At 41.6% G+C, this 14,692-nt stretch overlaps 1 protein-coding gene across 3 annotated transcripts; it reads left to right on the forward strand.

Annotated features, from left to right (window-relative positions):
- The first annotated feature begins 765 nt into the window (after nucleotides 1-765).
- Nucleotides 766-13,076, forward strand: DEPDC1 (DEP domain containing 1). Of its 3 annotated transcripts, XM_033151840.1 has the most exons (12): nucleotides 766-869; nucleotides 2,276-2,541; nucleotides 3,007-3,157; nucleotides 4,003-4,118; nucleotides 5,414-5,544; nucleotides 6,461-6,508; nucleotides 7,232-7,372; nucleotides 7,776-8,633; nucleotides 9,335-9,507; nucleotides 9,725-9,901; nucleotides 10,894-11,079; nucleotides 12,653-13,076. In XM_033151840.1, exons 1-12 carry the CDS (start codon nucleotides 822-824, stop codon nucleotides 12,791-12,793), a joined length of 2,436 nt encoding a protein of 811 aa, XP_033007731.1. In that variant the 5' UTR covers nucleotides 766-821; the 3' UTR covers nucleotides 12,794-13,076. The 3 variants fall into 3 exon arrangements, with proteins under 3 accessions (XP_033007731.1, XP_033007732.1, XP_033007733.1); XM_033151841.1 differs by lacking the exon at nucleotides 9,725-9,901; XM_033151842.1 differs by lacking the exon at nucleotides 7,776-8,633.
- The last annotated feature ends 1,616 nt before the right edge of the window (nucleotides 13,077-14,692 follow it).

A 14,692-nucleotide genomic window follows, 5' to 3' on the forward strand; every position in this document is an offset into this window, starting at 1 on the left:
GTGTGTGTGGTGTTGCTGCTGCTGCTGCTGCTGCTGCTGCTGCTACTGATTCTCTCCTTTTTTGTACTGTATCTTTATCTTAGATATTTATGTGGAATTTTTTTCCATTTGCTTGTTTACTTTTTGATGTATGATTTATTGTTTATGACTTTTTTTGCTACGTTTGTAGTTGTGCGATTTTATTTTTCAGGTTGCAAGCCGCCCTTGAGCGTGGCTTTAACGATGGAAAGGCAAACACAATCGATCCCTGGCCGCTGGAACTAAAAAGAGACGGCGGAGAAAAGCTCCATAATCTCAGTTACATGTAGGTAGCCGTGTTGGTCTGCCATAGTCAAAACAAACTATAAAATCAAAAAATCCTTCCAGTAGCACCTTAGAGACCAACTAAGTTTGTTCTTAGTATGCGCTTAAGTGTGTATGCACACGAAAGCTCATACCAAGAGCAAACTTAGTTGGTCTCTAAAGTGCTACTGGAAGGATTTTTTGATTCCATAATCTCACTCCACTCCACCCCACCCTATCCCCAGTTCAGCACGGCCGATTTTTTCTCCATTGTACAAATCGGCCGGTAAACTCCATCCGCGTCCGTCCTATAATGCTATTTAGTCCTCCTTGACAGGGGGGAAATCGGGAAATGCGCCCATTAACCAGCTCCTGCCTCCTTTGCTGCTGAGAACACCTTCCTTCCGTCCTTCGCGTGCGTGCGCATCACATGACCTCGTGCTCCTCCAATCAGAGGCTCCGGGGCGCCGTTCAAACCATCCGGCAGCGGTTGCCCTCCTGTCTGGCGTCGCTCGCCATCGCCTTGGACCGGGCGCGCTATGGAGGGCCGGGTGGTGTCTCCGGGTCCCTACCGAGCCACCAAGCTAGTAAGCGGGGCGGAGAAAGCGGCGAGGGAGGGACACACCCCGGGGCGATGAATGCAGAGCTGCGCATTAACCAGCAAGCCCGGAGTGCGCGGTTGGGCGGCTTCACACGTGACACGCGTGTCTGCTTGTATTCGTGTCTGTTTTGTTCTTTAATAAGAACTTTTCCCCCTTAAGGTTGCCTTTTGGGGTCCCGAAAGAGTTTACCTCTCCCCCCTCCCCATCCTCTCCAGGTGCTTGAAACCAATAAAAAAACACAATGAAACAAAATTAAACGCAAAGAAAATTGAGAAAACCTTCAGACTGGGCATGGGGTGGACAGTCTGTGGGGTTGTTGTTTTTTTCTACCAGCTTAAAAGCCATCAGGGATGCGGTTTGTTTTAATTTCTTTTTGCATGCTACAGTCATGGCATGCGAAGGTTTTTCTCTTCCTTGTCCACATGCTAGTAATCAGCAACTGGCTTCTTCGCCCAGGGACACCACCACCTGTACATCAGGGGTGGGGAAATTGTGATCCACCAGATATTGTTGGATTGTGCGGTCCCAGCCAGCATGACAAGTGGTCAGGGATAATGGGAGTTGTAGTCCAATAAGATATGGAGGGTCACATCTTATTGATTCCCCATGGACATGGGGTGTAAAGTCCTCCACGTGTGATTGCTACATGCAGCGCTACCCAGAAGTGGTTTCTATTTAGGGCCACAAAACTTATTTGGAAAATTATCCAGTTCCACACTGGTGAAGCTGGTATTTTTAATTTCTTTTGCCTAGAAGTGCATGTTTAACATCAGGCTTCCTCAAACTCGGCCCTCCAGATGTTTTGAGACTACAATTCCCATCATCCCCAACCACTGGTCCTGCTAGCTAGGGATCATGGGAGTTGTAGGCCAAAAACATCTGGAGGGCAGAGTTTGAGGAAGCCTGTTTAACATCATACACAAGGTGGTTACTACTCCACGTTAGAATCTGTGGATTAACACCTGTAAGTATGCATTGACAGGTGCTAACTGCTCTTAATATGTTTAGTGATTAATGAATATGTGATTCGTGGTGGCATGACAAAACATTTGCCTATATTGAAGAAGCCGTGGAGTGATCATATGATTCCTTCTTTGCACATCTGCGGATTCCACACTTCACAGCACTGCCATGTGTAATCAGCCCTTTGTTAATACCCTTCTACCTAAGGAGGAATGTTACTACATTTTCAATTGCTGTTATGGCTGAAATGAGAATTCTGACATGCATTAATAATTCCTTGGTAAACAGCACAGGGTTTGTGGTATATTTGGGCATTGGTATATTATGTGGTGGAAAACTTACAGTTTCATTACCAATTCCAAACTGCAGATTCTGGTTAGCTTATTCTTGTTGTTTTTTAAAACCTAAATTTCACTTCTGCCTTGTAGTGGAATGAAGTTACTAAATATTTTCGGGCAGAAATGCCACGAAGGAAACACAGGCAACACTTCAAAAAATATGGGAATTGTTTTACTGCAACAGAAGCAATCGACTGGCTTCATGAATTACTGAAGAATAACAGTAATTTTGGTCCAGAAGTTACTAGGCAGCAAACTATTCAGCTGTTAAGGAAATTTCTCAAAAATCATGTGATAGAGGATATAAAAGGAAGATGGGGCTCAGAGAATCTGGATGACAACCATAACTTGTTCAGGTAATATATAACCATATTGACAGAACTTGGAAAAAATGGGTTGATTGGATGCAAAAGTCCTGTTGATTTCCCCTGTTTCATGTATTACTTCCAAAAATAATGAGGTTTTAATTTATTCACAGTTTCCACCTTTGAGTAACATGGAATTGAAAATTAGCTGTAGCATCATATTATCATCTAGTAGTATGATATAATATGCACTAGGCTTGTGCCAAACTGCTTGGGATGCTGGGCTTACTTTATCCTGTTCATACAACGAAAGAATTCCTCTTCTTCCTACGTTTCAGTACTTGAATGTGACATGTATCCATTACCTTAATGAAAATTGTTGACTTTTATACTGTAAATGTTTTTGAGTGATGAACACTTTCCCAAATATTTAATTACTTTGAAATGCAAACTGTGTTTCAAAATAGCCTGTGACGCTACTGTTCAATGTTGAGCTTTTGTGTTTTAAAATTATAGGTTTCCTTCGGTTTCCCCAGTGAAAATTCTGCCACGTCGGTATCCGTTGAGTGAGAGCACAGATAATATTTCTAAACAGACAGAAAAGATATTTAAGTTGCCACATTTCTCCAGGAGAACACCCAAAAAATTTGAATTCCGGGAATGTAAGGTAATAGGTTATTTCTGACTCTATGATTCTATTTACAGGTGGGTAGCCATGTTGGTCTGCCATATGACTCATTATGCACGCTTACCTGGGAGTAAACCCATGGAACAGACCTACTTCTGAGTATTTATTAGATTTCTATCCTTCTCCAAGAAACTCAGTGTAGCAGTATACATGGTTGCCCTCTTCTCCATTTTATCCTCACAACAACCCTGTGATGTAGGCTAAGCTAAGAGATGGCGACTGACCCAAGGTCACCCAGTGAGCTTCATGGCTGAGTGGGGATTTGAACCCAACTCCAGGCCAGTGGCCATGCTGGCTGGAGCTGATGAACACAGTAGTCCAACAGCATCTGGGAAAGCTACAAGTTGCCCACTCCTACGTTATGGCGTTGCAGGATTGCTGTAAACATTGTGGGAACGGCTAACTGATGAGCAATTGTGGGAACATCCATTAGCGGACGTCTGGCTTCCAGTCAGAGCCAGTGTGGTGTAGTGGTTAAGAGTGGTGGACTAGTAATCTGGGGGAACCGGGTTCGCATCTATGCTCCTCCACATGCAGCTGCTGGGTGACCTTGGGCTAGTCACACTTCTCTGAAGTCTCTCAGCCCCACTCACCTCACAGAGTGTTTGTTGTGGGGGAGGAAGGGAAAGGAGAATGTTAGCCGCTTTGAGACTCCTTCGGGTAGTGAAAAGCGGGATATCAAATCCAAACTCTTCTTCTTCCAGACTCCTGGAAGGATGGGGAGGAGAAGGGTTGTTATGAGACAGTCTGACTCTCTCCCAACTCTTGAGTAAAAGTCTTGACTATACATATTTATAATGCCTTTTATTATTGCTCCTTTATAGGAGAACACAGAAAATGTGAAAAGTGAAATGATGGAAGAGGACAGGAAAAATATGTACATCAGACAAATAACACAAGCAGACATAGACGAAGTTTGGAGAAACACGGTTGTGATACAGTGAGTGACAAATGGTCTTCTTCACTCCCATCATTTCCCAATGTGCCTAAGGATAGAATCGTTAACTTCTTGGGCAAAGATCATTGTAGTGTCCCGATAATCAGCTGAGATTCTCAAAGCATTCTGTTGGGAGAAGCCTCCTTTTAAGTTGTATACTTTATTGCTGGCAGAGCATTTTGAGTACATTCGTACCTTGGTTTTCAAACGCCTTGGGAGTCAAACGTTCTTTGGAACCCAAATGTCCTACAGCCAATCGGAAGCTGTGCCTTGGTATTCAAACATTTTGGAAGTCAAACGGACTTCTGGAACGAATTCCATTCAACTTCCAAGGTACCACTGTACTGGAAATTTTGAGCTTAGCAAGCTTATACACCAAATTGAATTATAATATTAGCATTTCTAAAGATCACTAGTTCTATTAAAATATAAGTGCATGGATTTAAGTTGGGAAAGACAGGGTGTATTTGGAAGAAGAGATATTTATTCTAGGGAAGAATGTGTGTGCTTTGTCTCTGGCCCTGTTTATATTTTAATGATAAACTCCTCTGGTTAATTTTTTAAAAACCTATTTTTAAGCCATGGGTAATGAAGATAGTTTGTTTAACTAACAAAAGTTTGCTTTACTCCACAATCTCTGGTTCATATGTAATACCAAGCTAGGTTTTGTGAAAACCAAAACTAAACTCAGCCAAACTCCTCCTGGCTGCATAGCTGATAATGAGCAGAGGGAGGAGTGTGTGAGCCCAAAACTCACAGCAGCTCATGCAAGTAGTGGTAAATCATAGTTAAGCATTACTTATGAACATGGCTTCTGTGGTACTTCATGGAACTTCTGTTGGACTTTTGAAGATGCCCGGTCTCTAGTGTCCTTGTCCTTTACCTGTCTGTGCTTAACAGATTTATCCTTGCTTATTATGATGCCTTAGACACCACAGGAAAATTCATTTCAGACTAGGCACTAAAGTGGATTTACATGGCCACCCCTCTTCCCCTATACTATGATTTATTTACTTAACACAAACTCCTCCCTCCAAAAAAGAAAAAACCTGGAAGTAGCGCGATTTGAGCGCTTCTGCGCATGCGCAAAGTGCACAGAAGCGTTCTGCGCATCCGGGGGTCACGTGCACTCCGGAAAGGCTTCCGGGTTGTGGGCGTTCTTAACTTGAATGTCCGCAACCCAGGGTATGACTGTATATCGAATCCTTTTGCAAGCCTGTTTTCTTTAGAGACCCCCCCCCAAAGTGACATGCTCAGTTCTGGAATTATCTGGTGTGTTGTTTTTTTCCTCCTTGCAGTTTGCAAACTATTTTAGGCATGCCATCACTCAACGAAGTATTGCACCCTGCACAAATAGTTCCTCGGTACATAATATACAACATGACTAATACAAGTAAACGTGGCATTGTTCTTCTGCAAGACAAATCAGGCAAGTCCTATACAATTATTTGAAAACCTGATTTTCACTCCCCCCTTCAAATATTATGGAAAGTGCAGTACAGTATTTCTCCTGTCTGGTAATTTAACATCGGTATTAAAATCTAATAATTAATTCCACACATGTTTACTATGAAGCCCTCAGTAATTTGAAAGATATCTGTCTCCTTTCCTACAGGCCCTCCCAGATGTTAAGATCAGCAGAGGGGGCTCTCTTGGTAGTTTTCCCTCCCTCAGAAGCTTCCGGGGTGCCCTGGGAGAGGACATTCTCTGTGGAAGCCCCTAAGTTGTGGAATTCCCTCCCCATGGGGGGGGGGGGTGCCTGGCTTCTTCACTATTCAGCTTTTAGTGAATTTTGAAGACGTGCCTGACCTTTGACACCTGAGACGTGTGTTTTCAGAGCCCACCCGTTTTGTGTGATTGTGATCTGTTTTAACTGTTTCAAGTTTTTAATTGTAACCCCCCCTGGGATGTGCTAGTGAATGGTGGGTGACAAATGCAATAATAATAATTTCAACAGAGCTTCAATTTAAATATGCTTCATTATCACAACCTAGCACAAGGGAATAAAGAGCAAATGGGAAGTCTAGAACTTTTGCTTCTCAAACTACATGTTTTAAAACAAGTTACGTCAGTTAAGGGTAAGCTAGTGTGATGCAGTGACTAGAAAATTAACCATGAAACTTTTAAAGAGAGTGACCTTGAGCAACTGGTAACTCTTGGTCTAATTCCCAGCTATGTCTCATGGGTAGCATGAGGGTAAAAGTGAGGTGTTATATCTTCCAGAATATGCCCTTAGATGATGGATGAAACAGGACAAATAGAAAGAATATGTGAAGTCTGCTCGTAAGAATAATAATGGGAACTGCTCAATTTGTCTCTTCCTTCCTCTACCCCCTTCCTTGCAGAAGACCTCCCTCACTGGGTACTGTCAGCTATGAAGTGCTTGGCAAACTGTAAGTTAGACACACATTGTTTGAAATGTCAGGTGCTGAAATAAAAATGGAAAACAGAATAGAAATACCAATACTATATTGGTGACATCTGCTGGGCTCTTATTTATTCTGGGCTTCCGATAATCTGATTTTTAGAATATTTTATGAGATAAGTGAAATTAAGGCCGAAAAAAGAGCAAAATAGTAACACTGTAATTCCATAAATGCACCACAAATTTGTGCCTGATCTGTACAATGGCAGTTCTTAAAAGAATTGTTGTGTTATGTCATGTCAGGGGTCCATCCACCACCATACCCCAGCCAGAATAACTAGCTACCTTTATTTTTGCCACTCAGGAAGATAATTCCATTTGTATAATTCTGTATGATGGTTATGGCCGAAATCCTAACCCCTGCTGTCAGGGCTTTTCAGAGCAGCAGAGGGGCTGCCACATCCACACACCAGCCACTCACGGAATGCAGAAGCAGGGTGGGGAGGCTTGTATCCCATCCCTGTACCAGCTGCAGCAGTTGGGCCCAATCCTAGGCTGCTCCGCTTTCAGAATGCCTGTTTCTGAGATTTCTGCTGGTGGAGATCCTGCCTGCTAATCCCGACCATAAAGAGGGTTGGAGTCTTCTGCCCCGTAAAATCACACACATACAGCTCTTTGTGTTGTTTCCTGTTGTAAATTTTTGAAGAGTCGAGTTCAGCGTTAATGAGATTTATTTCCTTTTGTATTTTAGGGCCTAGAAGCAATGGCACAAGCCAGCCAATGTACATGGGCTTTGAACGAGATGTATTCAAAACAGTCGCTGACTATTTTCTTAGTCTTCCTGAACCTTTGCTTACATTTCAGTACTATGAGTTATTTGTGAATATACTGGGTACGTATTCCTCTAGTTCTGAGGCACCCCAAACTTTAATGGGCATTTGAGAAGATAGACTAAGACGCCATGTGTCTGAGCAAAATCACTTGGTGTATCTTAGATTTTCAGAGTGAACTCTGGCTGACTTAATAGAACAAGTAATTCATTATAAATTTTAACAGCTTGGTTTTCTGTTCTTAGTCTTTGCACTGAATGCTGAACACTGACTGGCTTGTTATGTGTCCTTAGTCTTGCATATCTGAGCTATCTGTTGCACTTACGTTTTTGAATATCCTCTGACTGAGCAAGTGTTCTCTTCAACATGACTAACTTTTCTGACTTAACTTTTCTGACTTACGTTGCTTGTCTTGTTGCCCTGTCACATCACCTGCATCTGAACTTGTATTTCATTTTCTGATAGTTTTGTGTGGCTGCATCGCAGTTCCAAATAGATCCAGTGGAAAATCTAGTGCACGGAATGACTTGACGCTTTCAAAAACTCCACCCTTAAACTCTTTCAAGTCAACTGAATGCCTTCTGCTAAGTTTGCTCCATCTTAAGACTGGCGAAAAGGACAAAGCTGAGGCTTCCCAAACAGTTTCTGTAAAGTGCACAGCTGAAAGGGGACATGATAAAAAGTTGCAGCATGATAGTGCACCTTGTGAACATGCCACCGTTCATGAACTAGCAGGTGGAAGTTGTCAGGACCTTTCAAGAGTGAAAAATGAACAAGCTATGCCTCTCAAACTTAAGGCGAGGTGTTACTCTTTGGAGGGAATTACAGATACCGCCTCAAGCAAGTGTAGTAAAGACGGACTAAAAACACTTTCTGAAACTGGAGTTCATATACCGTTTGCAAGTAATGGAGACCAGCTGTTTCATTCTGCGCGTAATCCAGACTGTTTCTTGGGCCTTTGTTCAGACGTCGCTGGCCCAAAACAAACATGTGGCTTCAAGAGAGTTTCCGCATCAAGTATTCCAGACCAAGAGCTGTCTAGTGTTAACCACAAATCAAAGCAACTTTGCAGATCTCGTAGTTTACGTGGAAATAGCAGCTCTGGCTGGTGTAGTGCCCATGCTCCAGTTGCAGAGATCCCGGTGAAACCACATCCTTTGGGCCATCTGGGCCAAAAAACCCAAAGCACCACTACACTGGTTACTAAAATAGGGAATAAACCTGGGAATTCTGATATGGCCATCAGTAAAAGACTCTGCAAAAGTGCAACACAACTTTCAGAAAACACGCTTCCCCCCAGCACCCTTATGTTGACTGGCACAAGTAAGATTGCTTTCCTGAGCATGGGATTTGTTTGTTTATTTATTTATTTATATTTACTAACTAGTTTGTTTTTCTGCCTTTTTTTTTCCTTTGCACAAACACCAAGGTTTTAAATGACTAAACGTATTCGACAAGATTTGTCAAAACAGTTCCTATGGCCTTTGAGGTTCAGTAATTTTTAAAAACTAATATTTTACCATGCAAGCATCAGTATTTTCTGTAGTGCATGCTAATGCCAAATGTGTGTGTGCTCTTCTGTCAGTGCTGTTATATTTGTGTAATTCAGCATATTTGTAACTTGCGTGGCTACTGGGCAACTCTCTTCCAAACAACATATAGAGAAAAGAGAGAAGCTGCTATTGGGCACAGACTGCTAAATCACTTGTCTAGTCTCTAAACTTCTAAACGACCAGCTAGAAGGTTTTTTGTAATTGGACTTCAGCACACTTCGGTGTTAAAATAATAAAGTTTTGCTTTCATTTGCTCTTCACCTGCATTACTGGAGCAAAATGAAGTGTGTTCAGGATCTTAGCACAACAGTCTAGGATAGAGCACATAACTAACTTCTTAACTGGAATAGAAAAAATCACTGTAAAACTATTCCTTTGTGTTATGCGGGGAAATTAACGTGCAGAATTGCTAATTCTGCTTTTGATACAGTTACCGAGAATAATGTCTGTCCCCAATTCTTAATTTGCTAGAGCTGCTCCAATCTCATTTAGAAAGAGTTGCTATTGAAGCACTGCAGATCTGTTGCTTATTGCTTCCTCCATCAAATCGCAGAAAACTTCAACTCTTGATGCGCATGATCACTCGAATAAGTGAAAATGTTGATATGCCACGACTTCATGATGCAGTGGGCACCAGGTCTTTGGTAAGATGCCTTGCTTTCCAAATTTTTCTTAAGTTGTTCCATTGTACAACTGAAATTTTAGGCTTCCAATGTTATCAGTCTTCCCTTCTGTGCCATTATTACTGTTAAGGGGATATGTCTTGGGAAGGAACGTGATGCCACATTCCTTCCCAAAGAATTGCCTCAATATTCGGTACAATTCTTTTGTTTCCTAACCAGTTTGTTTAAATGTTTCCAGATGATACAGACATTTTCTCGATGTATATTGTGTTGTGAAGAAGAAGTCGATCTTGATGAGTTGCTTGCCATAAGATTAGTTTCCTTTCTAATGGATCATCACGGAGAAATTCTAGAAGTCCCAATTTATTTACAAGTGGCTGTACAAGAACACTTAGAAATTTTAAAAACTACTCAGGTAAGGGAAAAGGTTGAAGCATGCCTTTCATGCTTCAAACAAAAACTCTTATGAGTCAGAGATCTTAACTACTGAGCTTGCTGTCTTTTTTCTCAGCCTGGATCTTGGGACACATTCGTCATAAGTTAACTATTTAAGGCTCCTACTTAAAATGCAGAATTTGACATTTCTTGCCCCTTAAACATAAGGATGTTTTGCATCCTTGAGGTACTATTCTTCCCATATCTTCAGGCAATTGTAATAGTTTGGCTCCTGGCGAAGATTCTGTAGAAATCGTTCGGTTGCTTTTTGGCTATTACAGTGGTGCCTTGGTTGTCAAACTTAAATCCGTTCCAGGAGTCCATTTGACGCCCGGAACTGCTTGAAAACCAAGGCACGGCTTCTGAATGGCTGCAGGAGCTTCCTGCAGTCAATCAGAAGCCGAGGAAACCACATTGGATGTTCAGCTGCCGAAAAACGTTCGCAAACTGGAACACTTAATTCCAGGTTTGCGGCATTCGGGAGCCGATTTGTTTGGGAGGCAAGCCATTCAACAACCAAGGTACCACTGTACTCAGTTTGGTCTTCAGGGAATTCTGTGGACTTTCAGACCTGATTATTAATTGACAGGAATCAAGTTTTCATTATGTTACTTCGTACTATAACTTTTCTCTGTACTGTAACTCTCAGTCCAATGGCCCTGGGTACGTCTGTGGTTTTAGAAAATTGGGTCATATTTTTATCATACTTGGATTCCATTGTTCATTGGTATCTTACCCTTTGGGAGTTTCAGCCTCTATAAGTAGGTCACTATTATCATCATCATCATCATCATCATCCACATGTGACAGATAGAGAGAGGGCTCTGAGAGTCCTGGTTTGAAACCCATTCAGTGCATCCCTGGCTTAGATTGGAACTGGGAGCGTCAGATTGAGAGTGCTTGCTGTTTAACAAATGCACCAAACCGGCTCTGTGTAAAATGCCCGGAACTTCACATTATCTTTGTTTGCAGATGGAGTGCCTAGGGGAAGAACTGAGCACCATATTTCCAACTTACTCCTACTGTGAGAGGATAACTTCTCAGGAATTTGATGCACAAAAGATTTTCACCTCTCAGGCAGCAGTTGCTGAGCTTCTGGAAAGTATCATTAAGGACAGAAAATTAACTGTGAAAGACAAGAAGAAAAAGCTTAAGCAGGTAATAGATGTTAAACCTGCACCAACATTATTTGTGAAGCAGGTGGCCATTTAGTTCTCAGAACTGACAGTTAAGTTGCCTCTGGCACTCTCATTTGGATGAAAATTGTCTGCCTGGAAATGGATGCTTGCAGTGTGGAGAACAAAGGGCATCTTTTTCTTTTTCCTTTTAAAAAATCTGCATCTGTTCCTGAAGCCTGCTACAACCCCATCACTGCTGCCTCTTCAGTTTTAGTGGTGAAAACAAGGCTTATTTCGCAAAGGTTAAGGTGGCACCTTAGGCCTGGCAAGTCGAGCAAAGATATAACAGCTCTGGCCCAGGTTGCTACTTTAATCTTGCTGCTAATTAGCATTCTGCTTAGGCACTTATCTGTGTTAAGGAGGTGTCCCTTTAGTGCACCAGAACTTCTGTTGAGGTGTAGGTGGCTGCTCCTCTTGACCTCCAAAATTCGCCCCCATCCCAGCTGTGATGATCAGGGACTTTCTAGTGCTACAGTGTTCATTGTGCCAGCTGCTTTGCCAGTGCAAATATGACTGTGTTGTAACTCCATAATGGGAGGATACGGCATTCTTTTATGGGATTGAAATCCCTGGCTATAGTATGCAGAATCATACCTAGCCCACCTCAAGATGTCTGGCTGAATGGCAATGCATTTTGCAAACTAGCGGTGGGTGGTGGTGGGGATTCTTTTCGTTTTTTTAATGGATCAAGAGCAAGTCTGCAGTAGAGATTTATGCCTCCTTCACCAGCCGAATCCTATGCCTCTTGACTTGGAAATAAGTGCCACTGTCCAATACGATTTGCTCTCCAATTAGTATGCAAAGGATTTCAGGCTTAAAGGGTTAATGGTGGACATGCTGTGTTTGCAACTGGTCTCTGCTTTGATATTACTAGTACTCTAAAATGACACATACACTCCTGCAGTTGTTAGGAAAAAGTGCATGCTAGGTTGAATAAGTAGGAGTCGGTTCCCCCCCCCCCCCGGTAAGTGTTTAGCTTGGTTTATTCAAGGTCACCTGACACACAATTTACTGTAATCTACTTTTGGGTAAAGTACAATATCTTTGGAAGCTTAATACAGAGGATTTCTGTTCTTCTGCAGAAACCTTTGAGTTTGTTTTTTCCTGGACAAACCCCCTACACAAAATTGTACTTGTCCCAGGACGTTCTGAGTCTTATGACTGGAGTCCAGCTCTAACGCAAGCAGCTTTTAAATCACCAAGTTGTTGTTACTATTCTCTGTACTCTCTTGTAGTAATGGAGACTTTGTTGGGCTTGAATTGTTTCTTAAATTCAGCCAAAAGGACATCATGCCATTGAAAGTTCTTACTCTGTAGCTAGCTGGTTGCCAGTGAAAGAATTGTTTCATTCTGGATAGCAAGAAGTCTTAAGCCAGTATTTTTGTAGCAAAGTAGAATGTTAAAATTGAATAAATAAAATAAATAGAAAATAAAACAAACTTGGGCACCTCCCTGCTCACCCCGACTGTCTTTATAAGACTTAGTACTTGTTTGTAGCACTGTATTCGTTTTTTGTAACTTTAGTATGACTAACATGGCATCTTGTTCCTCAGTTTCAGAAAGAGTATCCTGAGATCTATCGAAACAGATTTCCAACCACAGAAAGTGAAGCCATCCTGTTTGAAGACAGGCCCACAATTAAGCAGCCAATGCTCAGCCTGCGAAAGCCAAAGCTTCGTACCATGAGAAGTTAATTTTATGTCTTTTGACGGATCTGATGTTTGTAAAGCCATTTTGCTTGGAAAACAAATATTAGCAACATTTAAGTGAAGCGAGTATACAAAAATGTGAATTTGTTGAACTGTGCTAAAATAGGTTGGGTCCCAGGGTTCCCTTGTCATACCTAAAGTCTGGAAATGACAACATTGGTGTTTACAAAAGAAACCAACCAATGTAAATAGGTAATATTTGTGTGTGAGTGGAGTTGGGTGAAATGAAGGTTAACCAAAAATGTACAGATAACCAATAGCGAAAAAGAAAGATGGTAGAGTTAGTAGTATTGAGAATGCTTGCTATAACCCATTCCAAGAAATGGCGCATACGTTTACCTCAGTAAGCTGGTGTTTGTGTTAATTTTCAAGAAGTACTGCATTTTATTTTATTTTTAGAATTTGTAAGTAGAAAAGTAGAGGATTTGATTTTTTATTATTTTTTGAGTGAATGCAATAGGTTTGCAAGCAACTTGATTAGACAGCTTTTACTTTTCAATTTGCACTTACCGTGTATGTTGGTCGTCTGTTGTCTCGAAAGTTTGCATGGTCTGCTGTTGACCAAGAAGAGGCAGGAGAAAAAGGCAGGCATGGAACATGTGTCGTCAGTGTTAAACAGAAGAGAGCGATTGTAAACCTGATCATCTTTGCACAAATCCAGCCTTTCATAGAAAAAGGCTTCAACAGCCATAAAGAAGTGATTTAAAGCCTTGCTTGCAATAGTTCGAAGTGTGTTGCATTTGTAGTCCTGGAATATTTGGAAATACGTGGTTAATGGGTCACTGATCCCATTACTTGTGTTGAGGTTCTACTCCCATGCTGTCTTTGTTCTCTTTCTTTCCATTTAGACCAGTAAATTGGATCCAGGCTAGAAGAGCAATCCTAAGTGGGATGAGGTGGAGTGTTAAGTAGCAGGCAACCTCCACTTCCAAATCCCTATCAGCTTGCTCTGGCCATGTTGGGAGTTGGAAGGGGTTGCCAAATTTTACAAATACACATTGCATACAATAAAAGAAACAATTTACATTACAAACAATAAAAGAAAAGAAAGAAAGAGGAAATTACAGAAAAAGAAAAAAGTAAAAATTTGTAAACTATTTGGAAATAAAATAAAGATTTTATATTTAAAAAAAAAGAAGGGGTTGCCAGCGTCATCACCCTTCCATACTGATGGGGTTGGTTTCGTTTTTAAAACCTTTCCTCCTGCCTGTTTCAATGGGAGGGAAATTAATTACGGCAGGGTCAGGCCAGCATCAATAGGTAGCCCAGTATGTTGACTGTACAAGTGAAGAGGGTTGAATGCAGTGGATCAAAGGTCACCCCCAGTTGATCCCACCACAAATGGGGAAAAAACACTGGCCGTACTGCTTCCATGGCTCCTGGGGGCTTACAGGGGTCTCTATGGCAGATGGGGGATGTCCAGTCAGCAGAGCACTTCCCCAGTGGCAAAGCCACACTTCCATCCTATCCCCCTTTCCCCTCTCGGCCTTCGACAAGGGTTAAATTCAACTAGTTTTCAGGGGAAATCTTAAGTCATCACTAATATAATTTAAGTGGGACCTAAGTACAACTAAGGTCACTTTGGATCCAATCCATTGTGTGTTGTAGTAAGACTACACTGCCCAGATTCTTTTCACCTCTCCTTCTCTTTTTATGTTTATCTGTTGTAATTGTTTTGTGTTTACAGCATGTATCTGTCAATATTTAATTGATTTTATATTTTTAAAATATCTGTCAGAGGAAGCTTGTTGAATAAAATGACATAATGTTGGTACTCTATTAGTGTTTTGTTCGGAAGGGTGTTTTCAGAATGTGCATCAAAACTGAATTGTAGCGGAAGGACTTGCAAGTTTAGGAACTAAACGCAGAATTGCACTTAAGGAG

This window comes from Lacerta agilis, chromosome 6 (genome assembly GCF_009819535.1).
Source record: "Lacerta agilis isolate rLacAgi1 chromosome 6, rLacAgi1.pri, whole genome shotgun sequence".
NCBI classification, from domain to species: Eukaryota; Metazoa; Chordata; class Lepidosauria; order Squamata; family Lacertidae; genus Lacerta; species Lacerta agilis.

What these genes read in the sequence shown, in the direction of transcription:
- DEPDC1 (XM_033151840.1), top strand. Translation starts at nt 822, where the DNA reads ATGGAGGGCCGGGTGGTGTCTCCGGGTCCCTACCGAGCCACCAAGCTA. An exon ending in GACAACCATAACTTGTTCAG is followed by an intron (nt 2,542 to 3,006) that starts GTAATATATAAC and finishes TTAAAATTATAG; the next exon opens with GTTTCCTTCGGTTTCCCCAG. An exon ending in AAATTTTAAAAACTACTCAG is followed by an intron (nt 9,902 to 10,893) that starts GTAAGGGAAAAG and finishes CTTTGTTTGCAG; the next exon opens with ATGGAGTGCCTAGGGGAAGA.